General features: G+C 45.9%; 1 protein-coding gene across 4 annotated transcripts; it reads right to left on the reverse strand.

Moving 5' to 3' along the window:
* Nucleotides 1-1,349: 1,349 nt before the first annotated feature.
* Nucleotides 1,350-15,327, reverse strand: PROX2 (prospero homeobox 2). Of its 4 annotated transcripts, none has more exons than XM_038405527.2 (6): nt 14,959-15,327; nt 8,929-9,080; nt 7,111-8,744; nt 4,848-4,955; nt 3,052-3,246; nt 1,350-1,742 (listed from the first exon to the last, which is right to left on the reverse strand). In XM_038405527.2, exons 3-6 carry the CDS (start codon nt 8,602-8,604, stop codon nt 1,557-1,559), a joined length of 1,983 nt encoding a protein of 660 aa, XP_038261455.1. In that variant the 5' UTR covers nt 8,605-8,744; nt 8,929-9,080; nt 14,959-15,327; the 3' UTR covers nt 1,350-1,556. The 4 variants fall into 4 exon arrangements, with proteins under 4 accessions (XP_038261455.1, XP_043372115.1, XP_043372116.1 ...); XM_043516180.1 differs by having other exon boundaries at nt 8,929-9,112; XM_043516181.1 differs by having other exon boundaries at nt 8,929-9,274.
* Between the last annotated feature and the right edge of the window lie 5,022 nt (nt 15,328-20,349).

The raw sequence follows: 20,349 nt of genomic DNA on the forward strand, positions 1-20,349 counted from the left end.
CTTCCACTTGGCTTAGTAATAGGTGTAAACATCCCAGCCTAGCTCATCACAGAAAAGAGTTATAGTTTGATTTGGAAAAAGCTGGGATGCAGGACTGACAGACCCTAAATTATAGCCCTCTCAATAGTGCTGGCACAAGAGGGAACCAGGTGGCTCCTCCTCTTTTATCAGTTAGGAAGGTTAAACGTGGCCCCAGGATGCTAAGGAATTTATGTCAACAGAAATACAAAGTCAGTGCAAAGAGAACTTGGAGCTTAATTTCATGAGTTCAGTGAGTTTCCATCCCTTGGCAAGTGGCTGATCAAGGATGGCACTACAGAATAATATCAATTGCATTCCTGGCAACTGATCATGAGACTCTGCTCAGGTCAGCTGCTGAAACCTCCCTCCCTCCCCCGCCCCCCCAAGTCTGCTGCGACAGCAAAGGAGAGAGTAATTGGCTAGCGATTTCTTCTGCTATACTATTTCACAAATGCACACTAAAAAGTACACTCAAATGTTTGGATCCAGCGTGCAAAGGTTAAGAGGCACTCTTACAGGAGGCAGCTGGGGAGCCAGGAAAGGGACCTGCATTCTTTCATGTCACCCACTTCCTCCATCCATTCCATTACGAGCTCTATTGTAGGAATTATTGTTTTGCATCTATCACATGGGCATGTTGATAGTCCTGTTGATATCTGAGGCGAGTCCTGGGGCCTGGAATTTTGGAACTGATCATTGCAGTATTTAAGTTATCGTATTAACTCCAAACAGATGGTAAAACAGAAATGCTGTTGAGTGTAGGACCTCGCTTCACTTGGCCAAGAATTCTTTGCCCTTTATTAAGAACCTCCGTCAGGGACCTCTGTGATTTATAAACAAGAATGATATTAGCCCTGTTTTACAGACGGGGACACCAAAGCACAGAGAAGGAAGGTGACTTGCCCAAGGTCATACAATATGCTAGGGCAGTGCTAGGAATAGAACTTAGATCTTCCAGCCAGATGACATAACCACCATCCTTCTTCCCTATAGGTCTAAGGCATGAGGCCTCACTTGCTTTGGGCTACAAAGTATAACACAGAGGTCCCCAAACTGTGGGGTGCACTCCCATAGGGGGCATGAAGGAACATTCAGGGGGGCATGACTGGGGCCTGGGCCAGCCCCCATGGGGGGGCGGAGAGGGAGCGCCACCCAGCTCTGCTCCCAGCCCCAGCTGCTGGCCCTGTGCCAGTGGCTCCAGTCCCAGTCCTGAGCCCAGGGCCCCAGAAGACAGTCCCGTGACCGGGGCTCTGCTCCTAGTGCCTGGCTGTTGGCCCCATGAGGTAAAAAGTTTGGGGATCACTGGTATAACGAGTGACATAAAATACTGGCAGTTCAAGTATGTAATAGATAGACCTCACCAGAAGGGAGGGCACGCTTCAGGCCAGATTAGATATAGTCATAATAAATGGTGCTATTGCTGTTTGTACTAGGGTTACCCACAATGTAGGCCCTGCCCACAGCTGCTTAGCTCAGGCCAGCCTCTCTCTGATGAAGCTGCAGCATGACAGTCTTAGGCCACTTCCCATGCAGATTTAACTCTGGAGAAGTTCTTGAAGGCAGCTGGAAGATTTAAACACATCTGGGATGTCACTGTCCAGTTTTGAAATTATTTTGTAAATGGGTTTCTTCCAGGAGGGGTCAGAGTCCTTCCCTGTCCTGACAGCACTGAAGAACTCCCGCAGGGTCCTGCTAGCAACCTCCAGGAAGCGATCAGGGACCTGCAAACAAAGAGAGAAGGAGACTTAGGAGGCAAGTGTGCTATGCTGGAAGTCCCAGGAGGATGGGAAGGGCTGCTGCACACCCTGCCAAACATACACAAGGAGAGGGGGTTCTTCTGGCTTCCCCCCAGCAGAGACAGATACTGGCAGCCTTCCCAACCCCCCCAAGGGTGGATACCCAGCTCCCCAGCAGCTGAACCTCTCTCCAATCTCCCCTCCCAGACAAGTAGCCCAGCTGTTCATTCAGGCTGGTTGATTCCCCCAAATAACCTCCACTACTTTCTCATATGGTGCTTCCCAACCAAGACACAGTTTCATCCTCAGGGACAGCAAGGGCAGAAATCTGCTGTAGTTCCTCCATTTAGGGGAGAAGATCTGGATAGTCCTGCCCTACAGGACGGTGGGTGAGCACTCCTAATGTTCCCACATAAGGAACCTGTGATTCCGCACTAAGTGGACATGCAGCTCAGACTGCCCCCTCCAAGTCCATGGTGATTCCCATGAGGGCCGTAAGATGGCAGGTTGTCCCAGAGTACATAAGGCACCATCCAGAGCCCCGCCCTTCACGTCTCAGGACAGTTAAAGCCTTTGCAAAGAAAGTCAGAGTTTCATCTGGGCATATGAGGGTGACAGGTCCCTCCTGAGACTTGGATACTTGGTGACCATGGAGACAGGCACTGGATAAGAATACAGATAATGAGATGGAGAGGTCTGACCAAGCAGAGTAAACACAGGCCTGGGAACCAGGAAGTCCCAATCCCAGCTGTGACACGACTCCCAGTGTGTGACCTGGGGCAAGTCACTTACCGGCACAGTATTTTGGATTCCCCATCTCTACAATGGGACTAATGCCTCACACACATTCTTGGAAGCTGTGAGAAGAAATCCATCAATATTCGTAAAATGCTTTGAAGATGACAAGTGTGAAGTATGCATGGGCTGATTTCCCAGAAGCCTTTGCAATCAATGGGATCTGCAAGTTTCCAGTGCCTGTGAAAATCAGCCCATAAATGACTTGCCTGCAGTTGTCTTTTTACCATTAAGCCCCTAAGTCAAACCATTACAAGCAGAGCCTAGCACAAACTCAGTTGACTCTGTTACATGTACTAGTGATGCCAGAATTAAGGCTGCAGGCCCTTAGCCCTGGTTTTTCTAGCCTTTGTAATTATGGTCAGAACTTGTTTTCCCCTCTCTCCCTTTGCTCTGTGATGGGAGCTAAGGGATGGCACTGATCCCAGCTTGCAGACCCATTGGTTAGATGCATTCTGGGGCACACTGAAGTTTCCATCCTGGCTGAGCACAGTCTTACCTCAAAATCATTCCCCTTGTTATAGTGCACGTTGAGGGCTCTGAAGAGCTCAGAGTCCCGAGAAACCATCAGGTGTTTGGAATCCATGACTTCTTCCAAGATGGCTTGTCGGGCAAACTTCTCCATCTGGATGTAGTAAAATTCACGGAAGTTGCTGAACCACTTGATGAGCTGGGAAGTGATGCAGCGGTTGAACTGTGAAAGGACATGCACCAGAGGAGCAAGGAAGGGTTAAACATACCCTTGTTTCCATTGGACACCATGAGAAGGAACCAGATTTCAGCAAAGAAAATAAATGTAGAAATCTTAGACACCAAAAATATGAAAGAACCCATTCCAGTTTCCTCAAAAACACGAACCCCCAGCCCCCGACAGTCACATGGGGAATGACTGGGTGAAATTCAGTGATCATCTACCTACAGAGAAGGAAAGATTCTCCTTGTATTTTGCCTGGGAGGAGAGTACAGTTCAGGTACATATGTCACAGATGGTGCCCAGAAATCTTCGCTTAAACTTTCCTTTGATCCATCAGCCCTGGCAAAAGCATCCCATCTAGCCATGTCCTTTGCACAGGGATGAGTATGTGCAGCGGGGTAGCTGGTATGGCCGCAGAGGACCATCTAGATGCTCATTCCTACCCTGAGATTTTGACCATCCTTTCCTCTGTTCTATCCCCTGCATACACACACACACATTTTGAAGCAGCTGCTGTCCCTGCACCCAATCTATCACTGGCAAGGTGGGGAGAGCCCAATGAGAAGACAGTGCTGCTCCATAATCAGCCATAGGGGCCGCTAAATTACATAGAGAACCTACAACATTGTGAGCTTGTGCCCTCTAGCATGAGATAGTGTAACCCAGGGTATTAGGCCAGTAAGCAGTGTTGCCACCCTAGGCAATGTTTCATCAACTGGGCTACTTTTGAAAGGCCTCGACGACAAACAATCTTGAATCTGCAACAGGCAGCTTTTTATGCAACAGTGTGACCCTGCAGTTCAGACTACAGAAGGGTGAATTGCAGCATGCACATAAGTTTGAAGAGGATTATGTTCATGCAAACTGGGCACCTTTTAGTTCATATCTGCAGCGTCCAGGGGGGAAGGGAGGAGCAGGGGATTACACACAGCATTTTTCTGCGAACTGCAGTTCACATTCTCATACTCTGCACTGCAGGGCTCGTGTAGACAAACTCTTAGAGCCCTGCTGCTCCCCAGTCGCGGTCTCTTTGCTGTCATCTGTTGGCCGTTTGAATGAGCAGATACTGAGGTGTATGTGCAGTTGGACTAAGTCCACCTTTCCCGGACAGCAGAAGCCACGTGGCACATAAACCTTTAGGAACAGAACTCTGCTGGCTGTGGTAAAGCAGGGCTTCCTTTTGGCCAGGGTGACCAGATAGCAGGTGTGAAAAATGGGGACACTTTTTTGGGGGGGAGGTATAGTTGCCTATATAAGACAAAGCCCCTCAGATCAGGATGGTCCTGATAATTTCAGGACATCTGGTCATCCGACTTTTGGCTGTGGGATGTCTCCAGTCAGGCGGGGTGGTAGCCAATGGGGTGGGTAACAATGGGGTATAAACCCAGAAGTGGCCCGCATGCAAGTGAGCAGCCACTGCCAATGTTGCCAACCATGGTGATTTCTTTGAAATGGCAAAAATTGGGGCTTTTGGAAGCAAACTGTCATTTGGTGATTTTTGGGTTACTTTTCACATGCGATCAGCGAAAACGGGAGCTTTGAGGTTGGCAGCACTGCCAGTCAGGCTTGGTTGGCAGCAGAGCTGGTTTAAGCAGCTGTACCTGGACATCAGGGAAGTAGGTTTTCAACAGAGTGGAGCTGGGGTAGCGAGTGAAGAAGAACATCAGCTTGGCCTTCTTCAGGTGGCCAGGGGTCAGAGCCTCCTGGATTTACTTCAGAGTCAAGGAAAAGCTGTTTCCTGTTTTCCTGCACATACAAATCATTGAATTTTCACAAGGCCAGACACTCCTAAGGATGCCTCCAGCATGCCTGTCTTTACCTATGATTTCTCTTCTGCACAGACAGCCCACTCTCTGCTGTATGGTAATGGGGGTGATGGAAGAAGGGTGCTTCCTGAGGAATCCCCATCTGAGGGAGTCCTCTAATTATCTGACCCCAATAAAGACTCCACTAATGACCACTTCTCCCCTTGTCAGTCCCAGGAGAGTTGCAGCCAGCAGGAGCCCCCACCCTGGCTGACAGTAATGTGAACATATGTGGAAAATCTGTTTTCAGTGACAGGATCATGTGGCCGCCGAGATTTAAGAGATAGCCTGAGAATGGGATTGTGAGTCAGGAGCGCCTGGGTTCTATTCCCAGCTCGGTCACTGACATCCTCTGGGCCTGGGGAAAGTCACTCCACCTGTGTGTCTCAGTAGCCTCACATGTAAAATAAAGACATTGATACCCATTTATTCTACCTCAGAAGGGAGAGGGATAATATGTTAGTGTGTGTAAAGTGCTTTAGAATGTGATGTATATAGGGTTGCCAACTTTCTAATTGCACAAGATTGAACACCCCTGCCCCGCCCCTTCCCTGAAGCTCCACCTATGCCCCACCCCTTCTTTGAGGCCCTGCCCATGCTCACTCCATCCCCCTCCCCTCTGTTGCTCACTCTCCCCTACCCTCACTCTCTTTCACCAGGATGGGGCAGGAGGTTGTGGTGCAGGGGCAGGTATGGGCTCTGCACTGAGGGTGCAGGCTCTGGGATGAGGCTGGGGATGAGGGCTTTGGGGTGCAGGAGGGGGCTCAGGGCTGGGGGAGGAGGTTGTGGGGGTGTGGGTTCCAGAAGGGAGTTTGGGTGCGGGAGGGGGTTCGTGGGGCAGAGGTCCCAGCGGCACTTACCACGGTTCCCAGGAAGCAGACGCCAGGTCCCTGCAGCCCCTAGGCACATAGGCAGCCAGAGAGACTCCACATGCTGCTGTCACACCTGCAGGTGCCACCCCGACCGCTTCCATTGGTTGCAGTCCCCAGCCAATGGGACCTGTGGAGCCAGCACTTAGGGCGGGGTCGGCGCACGGAGCATCCCTTGCCTCCCATGCACTTAGGGGCTGCAAGGACCTGGCAGCCGCTTCTGGGAGCCACACAGAACTAGGGCAGGCAGGCAGCCTGCTTTAGCCCCAGGCCCCTGCCCCCCCCCCACGCTGCTGATGGGACTTTTAACGGCCTGGTCAGCAGTGCCAATCAAAGCCGCCAGGGTCCCTTTTTGACCAGGCATTCCAGTCAAAAAACAGACACCTGGCAACCCTAACATTGGATGTGTTGAGCATTAGCACCAAAATGGGCCTTTTGCTAGTCCACTGGATAGTTTTGTTGAAAATCAAATGTGTTCGCTCCGGGTGGGCAGAAAGCTTCAGTCCATGGGCCTATCTTGGGGAGCATTGGTCACTAATCGGGTCTCTGCTGGGGTCCGATGGGAGAGAGAGCTCCTGCAACCTGAGAACTCAAAGAGTCTTCCACAATAAGAAAAGGAGTACTTGTGGCACCTTAGAGACTAACAAATTTATTAGAGCATAAGCTTTCGTGAGCTACAGCTCAAATGCATCCGATGAAGTGAGCTGTAGCTCATGAAAGCTTATGCTCTAATAAATTTGTTAGTCTCTAAGGTGCCACAAGTACTCCTTTTCTTTTTGCGAATACAGACTAACACGGCTGCTACTCTGAAACCTTCCACAATAAGATTTCTCTGAGTCTTTTGCATGAGCAGTGTTAGCCAATAGTGCCACCTTCTGGTAAACCAGGAGTAGCAAAAGTGAACAGAGCTCAGTACAGCCCTCCTAAATGGAGGAGAGGGAGCTTATGTGTTAGGCCTTCAGGAGGGTTCAGATCTGTGTCAGCTGGTCTCTTCTGCCCAGGCCCCTCTGCCAGTACCGTGTGAAAGGGGAGCCTGATGCCCTGCTTTCTCACAGTAGTACATGAAACCCTGTTAGTTAACCAATCCCTGTACTGTCTCAGATTCATGCATGTAGGTGAGGGGGCAACCTTAAGAGCAGCTACTCATGTTTGAGACTAACTGCTGATCTTTAAAGGTCACTAAAGGATATATGGACTGAGGAGAAGGGCATCCCGTCCATCACAGTCTGCAGCTCTCCACATTCTGCCTTCCTGGCTGGAAGAAGAGCCAAATTTTCCATTTCAGCAGTGTTAAGGGACATTGGATATTGCTGGTGTCTCATGACTGATGACTTCAATTTGACTGCTCTCCAAGGTAGATCTAGGGACTCTTGAGAAAACCAGTCTGGGGAAAAGGCAATTCTGTGAGGGCTGTTGTTCCAATGGCCATTTTGACTGTACTCTAGTAGCTGGCTAAGAATCTGTTTTTCTTGAACTTGAGAAGTCATGACCAAGGGATGATTCATGTTAGGCACATGGCAGGGTTTTCTAGCCATTCTTGAACTGATTGGGTGAGCATGAAAGTCTGGAGACTTCTCCATGACTAGCGACAAGGCCTCTGTGTGGGCTTCAGTCAGTGAGTTTACTAAATTTTGGGAGGAAGCCCCAGGAAGCCATTTTCTGCTGGAGTATTCCTCAGTGGCAAAATCCTCTCTTCTGCTGTCTGACGCTGAGATTGGGAGGCTGTTGTATAGCTGAGCTAGATGGCCTGATGGCTTGGACAATATTTTTTTTAAAACCGTGTCCACCATCTGAGATACCACTGTGGCTAGCTCATGCTTTAATGTCTCAGAAAAGGTTCTTTCTTCAGAGGACAGTTCACCCAGATCCCCCATTCTCCTTTCTGTTTCTGACACTTTGTGTTCTTCCGTCTCTGAGATGCTCCTCCGAAGAAGAGTTCTGTGTTGGTCACTGGTAGCAGCCTGACGGCTTTCATTTAGACTGTCTCCACACTTCCCGTTCAGTAAGTGCATAGTCTTCTCCATCCCTTCATAGCTTTGATCTGAATCACTGAACTCATAAACCTGCAAGAATTTCTCTTGAAGCTGCCTCAGCTGCTGCTGCAAAACTTGAAGCTGTTCCTTCAGTTGGTGGCACTCCTCTGCCTTGGCACTGCTCCTGCCTCTTCCTGCAAGCTGTGCTACATGTGGGCTTTGCTGCTGGGGAAGCTTCTGCTTTCTCTTGTTCTCCCTGTAGTTCTCACTTCTTTTCTCCACAGGGCGTTCTCTGTCTCTTTCCTCATTGGTACCAAGTGTGGTAGGATTTGGTGAGAGGCTCATACCTCGGATAATGCTTTCCACTCTGGCCCTCTTAGCTTGTAAGTGTTCATTATAGAACTGGTCTGTGTCACCAAAACTGGAGATTGGAGTGTAGCACAGAGGGGAGGCCAGTGTTGGTGTCCCTTCCTTAAAAGATGGGCAGTCCCTGGCTTCCTGGGGTGATTCTGTTGTCTGCGAGGAAGGGAAAAGGAAGTTCGGATCCAGGCCCCTGTTAGCAATTGTCTGGCTGAGGAGTTGTGATATGATGGACACACTGGGGGAAGAGAACAACGAGTCTCTTTGGAGACAAGGGTCTTCTTTCTGCCCACCTGAGTGTCCTGAACTTGAGCTATCTCCATCCTGCTCAGAGACACAGCTCCCATTCATGGTTTTTTCCACTCTTGAAGATGAGGACCTGACACTCAACAGTTACCACTCAGCGGTTGTTTTGATGATAGTACTTGTTATACAGGAACACCCTAGGATTTGAGGACTGCTGATGTGCCAGCTGTTTCTGAGAGCTGGAGCTGAGAAAAGAGCAAGAAATGTTACCAGGTGAACTCTACTATGTCAGCTCTCCATTTGTGTGGGAACATTGCCTCCTCACTTGTTCCCTGTGATTGATTCTCTGTGACCTCCCTACTCAATGGTAACCCACTTCACGCACTAGTGCTGAAAAGCCTCCAGCCAGTTAAAAACATGTGAGCTTACCTGTTATACAATGCAGGACAGCACGAGCACACCTTCCTGGTGCTCGGGACAGTACAAGGGCTCCCCATTCAATATATGATCATTCATGGTTCAGGCCCAGGTTCTCTCTGCAGCCACGATATTTGCGTCCTCAAGAACAGTGGAACTGTCAGCTACAGGAGGCAGAACTTTCTAAGCAGCCAGCCTCTAGTTTTGGACTATCCTTCCATGAGAGGTTAAAATGATCACAAATCTCATTGCTGCCTTCCTTGCCAGAGCTTCCCAATAAATAATATTAAATGTCTTATACACCCTTCCCCACAATCCAGAGCAAGAGAATCCTAGCCAATGTGTGCAACGTAAATGCCTGAAGAGAAGATAGGTAGAAAGAACCACAAAACAGCATTGATTAGACTACACAGTGGACCCATGGAATTCCGTAAGGCACTCAGATACAGTGGTGATGAGCATAATATAAATACCCAGAGAGATTTCAGATCCAAACTCTGATTCAACCAAGCCTTGGTAGAGGTTCTCCGAGGTGCCCCTTAGCTCAGGAAAGGGAGCTTAGGGCTGTATCCTAGACATTCCTCAGCTTGAGCTGGGTGTTGTAAGAAGGTGACACTTATGGGTATGCTTCAGCTCAGACTGTCCTGGCTTTACTTGCATTGCAGAAAACCCTTTCTGAATCGCTCTGAAAGGAGAAATCTGACTGCTCTTCACGAGCCCCACATCTTTGTGTTCCAGTGCTCACTTGTGCTGTTGAATACATCTCGCATTCTGTGCATCCCTACATCTCACAAGGCTTTCCCACATCTGGGGCTGTGGCAACTGGAGAATAGACAAGTGCCTAATCTCTCTGTGGTGGCCTCACTACTCCATTCTTCCCAGGGTCTGGATACATGAATACTAATGTTCAGAAAGTGACTCTCTGAGGATTTTACATGTGTTTGCCTTATCATCCACATAGTGTAGGCCAGGGGACTTTGCCTCTGCCTGAAACATACAGATATCAGACACTACACTCAACTCAGTTTAAATAGCCAGCTCCTCAGTACACTCATTAGTAGCATATAAATATATCTGAGGCTGGGCACTGATGGTGCCTGGTTCTGCCAGCATTGGCATCTGAATGCACCCACAGCGTGGTACAGGTTGTTCCTGAGTAAGATGACTGTCACCACTGGGCACCTAGGCATACACACATTGAAGCAGGACTAGTGCTTGGGTAAGAAGTGTCTGACACACACAGACCCAGGTACCATTCAGCATCAGGCTCAGAGGAGCTGCAGAGCTGGCAGTGCTATCCAAAAGTTTCAGTGATCCAGAAGCAGTGACACTCTTTAATGTTGCCTCCAGTTATCAATGTACATTAGAACTAAGGAGTTAAAACAATGCTTTGCATTTTATTTCTAGGAGCTTTTTTAAAAAAAGGGAAATGAAAGGAATGGGGCTGAGGGGATTAGATGAGCAGAGCATGAGCCATTGACCTGGCAGTTAGGAGTATAAGAACTAACATACCAGATCAGAGCAGTGCTCCAACTAGCCAGTACCCGGTCTCTGACTGCGACCAGTACCAGATGGGGCAGAGGAAGATGCAAGAAACCTTGTAATGAACAATTACAGAATAACCCACCCATAGGGCTTTTTCCTTTTAACCCTCTTCAGTTCATGGCTGGGGATTACATCCTGAAGCAGGAGGGTTTATATTACTTCTAAACATTTTAAAATAATATCTAATATGTCAGTAGCTGTTCTTGTTATCCTTGAAACATCTGATCCTTATAGGAAAATACTAAGCTCTTCTACTTAATGCTATCTTGTGGCAGTGAATCCCACAGGTTAATTATGCATTGTGTAAAATATATGTCCAGTTTCCAGCTGGTTGCCTTTCAGTTTCTCTGAACATCCCTTTGCTCTTATATTACAAGAAAGGGTAAATAGGAGTGCTGGATTTACCTTCTCTAAATCATGCATTATCTTGTACACCTCTACATAACACCTCTCTAAATTGAACAGTTCTGTCTTTTCAATCTCTCTTTACTCTTTGCCACTCATCATTTTGCTCACCCATCTGTGAATCCATTCTACTTCTGCTGTATCCCTTTGAGACAGGGTGACCAAAATTGAGCAGCACTCCAGGTAAGGTCATACTATTGATTTATGTGCCATTCCTTTTGCAGCCTAACATTTAGTTTGCTTTTTTAACTGCCACTGCGCATTGAACAGACACTTTATTACGCTGCCTACAATAACACCTTGGGCTTTTTCCTGAGGGTTTACAGTTCGTGTAGACCAGTGGTTCCCAAACTTTAAAAACCTGTGAACCTCTTTCACTAAAACGTCAAGTCTTGCAAACCCCCTCCTAAAAATGAATATTTCCAGGGATTTTCTTCTTTACTTGAGAATAAATTGTAAAAGCAGTGATCTTGGAAATATAAAATTTGTTTTTATGCCATGCTTATTACACACTATTTATTATTCTTTAACATTACAGTATTTTATTACATTATGAAAATGGCAACATTCTTCCAAGATCTGAGTTTCGTAGCTTGTATTACTTTGAATAAGCCTATTATAAGTCAAGGCTCCTTACGTTTCATCAAGGAGTATCAGATGTGAAACAGCATGAAGGTATTTAAGAAGCCAACTCAAAGAGTTCCTCCTACACAAGCATTCAGGTTTTGAGCAGTCCAGGCAAACAATGCACGTTACAATAAAGCTTAAACTTGTTCTTCATAATAATTTAAAAAACAATACTAGCTGCCTATTTAATTTTAAAAACAGCAACAAATATCCACCTCTCTTTCCATTTCTTATAAGGAGTCTTGAAGTTTAAATCTCCTCGGTGTGATAGCTGTGCTTGCTTTGATCTGCTTAGCACTTGGAAGTCCAGGGGCTCCGGGCTGCTGGCCCTGTGCTGCCCGGGGTCCCTAGGGACAGCTCTGTCCACCATTAGGGAGTTTTTTCCTGAGAACCCCCTGTAACATTTCAAAAACCCCCAGGGGTTCACGAACCCCAGTTTGGGAACCACTGCTATAGATCCTACCAGTGCGTGAGGGTAATTCAGATCATTTTTTCTTATGTGTCAAAAGTGAGTTTCATTTGCCATCATGCTACTCATTCACTTGGCTGTGTTAGGTTGCTCTGAAGTTTCTCGCTGTGTTCTCTAGACATGACAAACCTAAATATCCTTGGGGATGTCCACACTGGAGCTGGGAGCGAGCCTGCCAGCCCAGGGAGACATGCCCGTGTTAGCTGGGCTCCAGCTGGCAAGCTTAGAATTGCTGCTGAGGCTCAGACAGCCACCCAAGCTCAGACCCAGGGTAGCTGGAGCCCCCCTAGGGCGGGTCTGTCTACTCAAGCAGGGAGACTCACTCCCCACCGCAGTGGAGACACACCCTTTGTCTTATCAGTAGATGTTGCCATTCCAGTGTTCTCCCTCTTTTCCATAGCATTCATAAATATGTTCACTAACCCTGGGAGACTTTTTGCCCTGCTGGAAATTGACCATTTAGTCCTACTCTATGGGCTTGTCTACACGACCCTTTGGATCGGCGGGCAGCGATCAATCCAGCGGGGGTCGATTTATCGCGTCTAGTATAGTTATTCACGTAGCTGGAGTTGCATAGCGTAGGTCGATTTACCGCAGTAGCGTACTTTGCTTGTCACCCAATGACTGTTTAGTTTCTTAACAACCTCTTGTGAGCGGCTTGGTCAAAGGTTTTTTTTTTAAAAGGTTTTTGTAAGTCATAGCAACCATTTCTCTTGTATCCCTCTGCTGTTTTGTTGACACACACAGAAATCTGTGTGGCCTTACAGACACCCTGCTATTTTATCCCCATCATATGCTCATCTAGGCATTTTATCATTCTGTCTTTCATAAGAACATAAGAACGGCCAGACTGGATCAGACCAAAGGTCCATCTCGCCCAGTATCCTGTCTACTGACAGTGGCCAGTGCCAGGTGCTTCAGAAGGAAAGAACAGAGCAGGTAATCATCAAGTGATCCATCCCGTTGCCCATTCCCATGATAATTTCAGTCTATTTACCTGGGACTGAAGTAAGGGTCACTGGTCTGTAATTCCCAGGATCATCCCTACTAACCTTTTTAAAGATAGACTTAACATTTTCTGCCCCTCTAGTCCTCTGGTATAGGAGCTAATTTTAATAAAGCCATATATAATTCCTATATTTGCATAGTTCAGCCACTTCTTTCTTGATTTTTTTCAGACCACTTGGCTATATGGCATATATACTGGAGACTTGTTCTTTAATGTACCAGTTTGTTGCAGAACCTCCTTCTTTTGGCACTTCACCCCCTCACAGTGCCTCATCTTTTTAACCTGAAAAGGTAAAGTCAGGGACCTTACAAACTCCTTAAACTGAAGCTTTCTTGCTCTAGACACCAAAGTGATAGGCTCCTTGTAAATACAATAGATAGCTATTGAGCTGGCCATAAACTTTTAACTTGTCCAAAAATACTAGAATCAGCTTTTCCCATTAACCTGAGCTGCTCCTGCCTCACAAAGAGTTAGAGAGTGGGACACAAGCCCTCAGTTTCAATCTATTTCTCTCCCTCCTGAAAAACTCCCTACACCTCCTCATCTTCCTTTGGCATGAGAGGTTTTGTAAATGTGCATGGTCACCTTTTAAACCTTGTATCAGAGAATTGATGGAGCAGGGCTGCATGCACTCTGTGAGTCCCCTGTGCATCCCAGGAGTGCTAGATAGGGGAACCGAGCATTTGCTGATTGTCTTGAAGGGGCCCTTTTGGCTGAATTTTCTCAGGGGTGCTGGAACAATTTTTATAGTGGGGGTGCTGATGATGAAAACCATGTATTTGGTGTTTGTTATTACTATTTCAAATCAGGAGGTGCAGCAGCACCTCTAGTTCCAGCACCACTGAATTTTCATGGTTTTCTTCAGTCTTTCTGTAGTCCATGAGGGATCTGGCACACACAGGGAGTGCCTGTGCACCAGCAGCCATTCCCCAATATGCTATGCAGAACCAAAAAATGGCCTCAGAAAGAGCAGTATTGGAGGGTTGAGGCCAGAGGCTGTATCTCTGGGGCCTGGCAGAATCCAGTCACCCACATCAAGGGGCCCGGGGACAAGTTGAGGAAAATGTTCAGATCCCTCCCTCCAAAGCATCTGCTCTTAGAAGCAGAATGTACTCTGCACCCTGCCTTCCATGGCAGATGGAGACACCCTGCTCACTGCCTTCTCATTCAGATACACTGGATTCTTCAGCAAGGAATACTGCTTTTCCTGGACCCTGGGCAATTCTGCACACACGGGTCTCCTCCACTGCTGCTGGGGATGGCTCCAGCTCACCTATCTTCATTGAACACACCAGCTTTTCTCAGCCTCTAGGACTGAGGCAACCCCGGGCACCGGGGGACAACCAAAATGCTTTGGGAGAGGTGGGGAAGGGAAGGAGTCTCAAGTCAGTGCCCCCTATCTCTTGCAATGTACATGCCCTGGAGTTCAGGTTTGGTCCCGGTCAGTGTTTATGGCAATGGAGGTCCTGCCCCTACTTGTACATTAGCTCTTGGGTGAATTGTTCCTGCCATTTCACTGTCAGAGCCCTCAGATCCTTCATCACATTAATTAGTGGATGTTTGTAAAGCACTCTATACATACTGAGTGTTACTATTAGCTACCCAGGCTTCTTTACAAGAAAGGGAGAAAAATCCCAAATGAGGCTACTCAGAATGCAGCAGGACACTACCCCAAGAGCAGACACCCTAAATGCCCAGACACTCCCCAAACCTCCCCAGGAACAGACACCCCCCAAACCTCCCTGAGAAAAGACCCCCCCCCAACAGCCAGATTACCCTCAACATCTCCTGAAAATACCATCCCTTAACCAGATTATACCCCGAACTTCCCCAACAAGCATCTGCAAACCTCCTCAGAAGAGCCATATTCTGCAAACCCTCCCCATGGAGAGACTCCCCAAAACTGCCAGATTTCCCAGTTTTCAATGTAAACCCTGAATAGGAACCAGCTTAATCTCTCTCCTCCCCAGGGAGACAGTTCACTCACCTGGTCCCCCTTTGTATGTGGAGGGGTGGGGTGGTAGGCGCCTGCAGAGTACCCTGTGTTCCCAGAGTGTCTTGAGAGTGTGGCAAACAAGAGGCACTGAAGCACTAGCACTGGCATTGAAGAGTCCTCTGAGCTTGGTCCCTGTTAAAGAGGGGGATGGGGAGGCCAATAGCAGCCAACCAGCTCCAAGGTGCTTCTGAATATGCAGATGAAAGAAGAGGTCAGGTTCAGAGCCAGGGAGCAGGGAGGGAGACCTTCCATCTGCAGCTGGGCTACCCAGGTACACAGGAAGTCAGCTGTCTCAGAGGCTGGGTCTTAACATGTGAAATCTTTTTTTCAGATAGGGCCATTCCCAGTGGTAGAAGAGTTCTGTGGATTAACCTCTGGGTTCTAACTTGTTGCAGGTCAGGATATCTTTGCATTGGCAGAGCTGTGTATGGGATGTCCAGGACAGGAGGAGCAGGAGCTGCCATAGATCAGGATGGAACTGTAGGAGCAGATCATTGGGGCAGGGATGAGCAGTGGGAGCAGGACTGGAACGGTTGGTTCCTAGAGGAACCCCAGAGCTGTAGTGTTGAGTGATCACCCAGTGATTAAGGAACTTGCAAGAGCTCTGCTTTATTCTGTATCCGGTTCCAACTGGGTGTGCATAATAACTAGGTCTTCAAAGCATCTTGTCCAGACTCTATCTGGGAAGCTTAGCCCCGAATGGCACAGTCCCCAGTACCACAAGGGCAGTTGTCACCCAGAATCCCACCTCTGCCAAACCAGATCACACCATCAGTTCTTCTAGGCTAATATAATTAATGCCTGCTGTGTTTCAGGGGAAGGTGAAATCTCCCATATTGCACCTGGCAGGGGATGCACTGCTGCACATGGGGAAAATGCCTTTCTGACCCCTGTGATAATTCTCTGACAAGCCATGCTCCTAGAGAGAGCTCATGAGGATTCAGGAGCTTTGTGACTGAGGCTGGCTGACAGCATCTCTCTTGGGCCTTGTGAGGAAGGGAAAACAGAGTGCCTCTGTGTCAGAGGAGTCCTAATGATAAAGACTCTCTTCTCCTGCAAAGCTGAACACAGCAGAGGCTTGCGCTGTCCGAGGAAAACCATAGTAATAACGCAGGTGGGAAGACAGCAACATCTTAGAGGATTTTGGAGCTTGAACCTAATCTGGGAACATGTGGTTCCTCAGTTGCTATTGTCCTCACATCCATGCTGGAGACAGGGCTTATGAGACAACAATGCATCTCACTCAGAATGAGGCTCCCCCAGCATAAGCAGGGTCTACAACAGCTAATAAAGGATGCTGGAAGAGAACACTGGCCATCTATGGACACTGGGGGAAGCTGAAATTCCAGATATCCTCAGCAATACATTGTAGTGACCAACTGTTTCTAATGTGAGATTCCAGCTCTGATGACAATGGGGGATTTTGCTCTTTGCTGCAGCTGGAGAGAGCTCTGAGGTGTATGTGACACATAGGAAAGGAGTAACATATAAAGAATAGGGCTGTCAATTAATTGCAGTTAACCCACATGATGTAACAAAAAATTAATCATGATTAATTTTTTAATCGCAATTAATTGCAGTTTTAATCACACTGTTAAGCAATAGAATACCAATAGAAATTTATTCAATATTTTTGGATGTTTTTCTACATTTTCCAATATATTGATTTCAGTTACAACACAGAATACAAAGTGTACAGTACTCACTTTATATTATTTTTATTACAAATATTTGCACTGTAAAAAAATGAACAAAATAAATAGTATTTTTCAATTCACCTCATACAAGTACTGTAGTGCACTCTATCGTGAAAGTGCAACTTACAAATGTAGAATTTTTTTTATTACATAACTGCACTCAAAAACAAAACAATGTAAAACTTTAGCACCTACAAATCCACTCTGTTCTACTTCAGCCAATCGCCAAGACAAAGAAGTTTGTTTACATTTATGGGAAATAATGCTGCCCGCTTCTTATTTACAATGTCACCTGAAAGTGAGAACAGGTGTTTGCTTGGCACTTTTGTAGCCGGCTTTGCAAGGTATTTACATGCCAGATATGCTAAACATTTGTATGCCCCTTCATGCTTCGGCCACCATTCCAGAGGACATGTTTCTATGCCGATGATGCTCGTTAAAAAAATAATGCATTAATTAAATGCATTAAACTTAACTCCTTGGGGAAGAATTGTATGTCTCCTGCTCTGTTTTACCTGCATTCTGCCATATATTTCATGTTATAGCAATCTTGGATGATGACCCAGCACATGTTATTCGTTTTAAGAACACTTTCACTGCAGATTTGACAAAACAGAAGGAAGGTAACAATGTGAAATTTTTAAAGATAGCTACAGCACTCAACCCAAAGTTTAACAATCTGAAGTGCCTTCCAAAACCTGAGAGGGATGAGGTGTGGAGCAAGCTTTCAGAAGTCTTAAAAGAGCAACACTCTGATGCAGAAACTACAAAACCCGAACCTCCAAAAAAGAATATCAACCTTCTGCTGGTGGCATCTGACTAAGATGATGAAAATGAACATGCATCGGTCCGCATTGCTTTGGATCGTTATTGAGCAGAACCCGTCATCAGCATGGACACATGTCCTCTGGAACATGACGGGACATATGAATCTTTAGCGCATCTGGCACGTAAATACCTTGTTTCAGAGTAGCAGCCGTGTTAGTCTGTATTCGCAAAAAGAAAAGGAGTACTTGTGGCACCTTAGAGACTAACAAATTTATTAGAGCATAAGCTTTCGTGAGCTACAGCGATGAAGTGAGCTGTAGCTCACGAAAGCTTATGCTCTAATAAATTTGTTAGTCTCTAAGGTGCCACAAGTACTCCTTTTCTTTTTGTAAATACCTTGTGACTCCAGCTACAGCAGTGCCATGCGAACACCTGTTCTCACTTTCAGGTGACATTGTAAACAAGAAGCGGGCAGCATTACCTCCTACAAATGCAAACAAACTTGTTTGTCTGAGAGATTGGCTGAACAAGAAGTAGGACTGAGTGGACTTGTAGGCTCTAAAGTTTACATTGTTTTATTTTTGAATGTAGGGTTTTTTTACATAATTTAATATTTGTAAATTCAGCTTTCATGATAAAGAGATTGCACTACAGTACTTGTAATAGGCGAATTGAAAAATACTGTTTTGTTTTTACAGTGCAAATATTTGTAATAAAAAATAAATATAAAGTGAGAACTGTACACTTTGTATTCTGTGTTGTAATTGAAATCAATATATTTGAAAATGTAGAAAACAGCCACAATATTTAAATAAATGGGTATTCTATTATTGTTTAACAATGCGATTAATCGCAATACATTTTTTGTCGTACAATTAATCATGATTAATTTTTTAATCACTTGACAGCCCTAGTAAAGAACAAAGGTATTTAGTATTTTACATCTTCAAAGCACTTTGCTAACAGTAACTCTAGTAACTTGAACCATTAGTTCACAGTAGCTGGTAAATAAGTGTCCTCCTGCCCTCAGAACTGGGTGTAAATATACTGTGGGAAATAATCTACCTGGCTTCAGGAATGGACACCAAAGAGTGACTAAAGAATCTTTCACCTCTCACTAATGGGGAGTATAATTGACTAGTGAACGCTTGTTCAGATGATGTAGCGTTTGTAACTAGCTCCCTGGCTGGAGGGCTCTAGTGAGGATGGATTTCCCCTGGGACCAGACTGAATGAATCCATCTGCTCAGCTGAATTAATCTGTTACTCTTACTAAAACTCTTACTCTTCTAATTTCCCCCCAGCTACTTAAATTAGAGAGCTGGTTAATAAAAGTCTAGCATGTATTTTTTTTCCTGGTAGGCAGGAATCTTTTGATAAGGGCAGCTGTTTTCTGGTGGTCTTGCTCAAGGACTGCAGCATTTCAGTGAAGAATAACTGAAAACGTTCGAGATTTGGAGCTTTACAGGCTCTGTTTCCTTGTTTTTTTTTGTTTTTTGTTTTTTGTTTTTTTAAACAAGCCAGCAGAGTTTCAAAGCCTTGGACAGTGTCTCCTATTGATTTTTTTCTCATCTTTTTCCTTTTAAAAATCCCTAGAAAATTGCTTGCAAAATTCTATGGAGAGTATTAAGGTTACATAGTTAGATGCTCAAAATATAGGAAATGCCTACATTACAGATGTACAAGCAATCTTTACTATACCCTTTGGAGCAGATGCCTCATTACAATACAGTCTTTTATTACATGATCACAGACTATTGCATGATTTAGTGCAGGGGTTCTCAAACCTTGCAAGAGTATTCATTACACGTTAAGAGGAAGACTTTTTCATGTATCTTTCTTCCCATTTGCAATTGTGCAGATGACCTCCCTTCCCTTTTCTAACCAGGTAACATGCTTGTGGCAACTACAGCAATTGTTTATATCAAATGTAATGTCCAGAAAGTAATTTATTCTAGTTGTCTCTAGTGTGATTTTAGCAAGTGAAAACAAGGAGGTTTATAGCAACTTTAACCAGCCTGCGTTTTGTGGCCCACAAGCAAGAACTCCATGGACCTCTTTGAGAACCTCTGATCTCTGATTTAGCGGCTAGAGCAGAGGATCTGGCAATCAGAATTCTTGGGTCCTGTTTCTAGCTAAAAGAGAGCATGTGGTGTGTTAGTCAGAAATAATGGACTAGGAGTCAAGGCTCCTGAGGGGCATTCCTTGTTCAGTCACTGACTCTCTGTGATATTAGGAAAGTCTTCACTTCTCTGAGTTTCAGTTTCCCCATTTGTAAATTTCGGATAATGTTTTTATAGGCCTTTGGGATCCTCCTAATGAAAGGAAAGTGCCTGTGGTTATAATTCATACATATTTGCCTCTTCTTCCATAATAAAATTTTCGTCCAGACCCTATTCAGGTTCTTATATCACCCTCATCCCTATAGCATCTGAGCACCTTTCAGAAGTACAGTGAGCAAAATGAATAGCATCTGTCATGTGTGACTCTTTCTTTCTCTCCAGAAATAATTGTGTGTGGCGATATGGGGGCATGGTATTTCTGTGTATATAATAATGTAAGAGAGGTACACTGCACTATATGTTTATATTAGCAAAAACAAAGTTGCAGAAGTGCTCATTGAACTTGGAATGGAAAGCGTGAAGTTTGTGATGGGATTGTTGTGGGAGTTTGTTTTATACCTTTGGATTGGCCCCTGGGAATCTCTGTCTCCTGAACAGAGGAGTTTTACCCTTACTTTGTTCAGTTCCATTACCCCCTTATATCCCATCTTCCTAATTATAACCTCTTCCTCCTCTCTGACAGCCATATTGCACCCTCTGGTCCATTCAAATAACAACTGCTAAGATCACCTTCCTGGCTGGTCACTGACCACAGCATTCCCACCTCTGCATCCCTGTAAGGGCTCTCCCAGTGTC

Source organism: Dermochelys coriacea, chromosome 6, assembly GCF_009764565.3.
Source record: "Dermochelys coriacea isolate rDerCor1 chromosome 6, rDerCor1.pri.v4, whole genome shotgun sequence".
NCBI classification, from domain to species: Eukaryota; Metazoa; Chordata; order Testudines; family Dermochelyidae; genus Dermochelys; species Dermochelys coriacea.

What these genes read in the sequence shown, in the direction of transcription:
- PROX2 (XM_038405528.2), bottom strand. Translation starts at nt 8,604, where the DNA reads ATGAATGGGAGCTGTGTCTCTGAGCAGGATGGAGATAGCTCAAGTTCA. An exon ending in CCTACTTCCCTGATGTCCAG is followed by an intron (nt 3,247 to 4,847) that starts GTACAGCTGCTT and finishes GTCCTTTCACAG; the next exon opens with TTCAACCGCTGCATCACTTC. An exon ending in ACAAGGGGAATGATTTTGAG is followed by an intron (nt 1,743 to 3,051) that starts GTAAGACTGTGC and finishes CTTTGTTTGCAG; the next exon opens with GTCCCTGATCGCTTCCTGGA.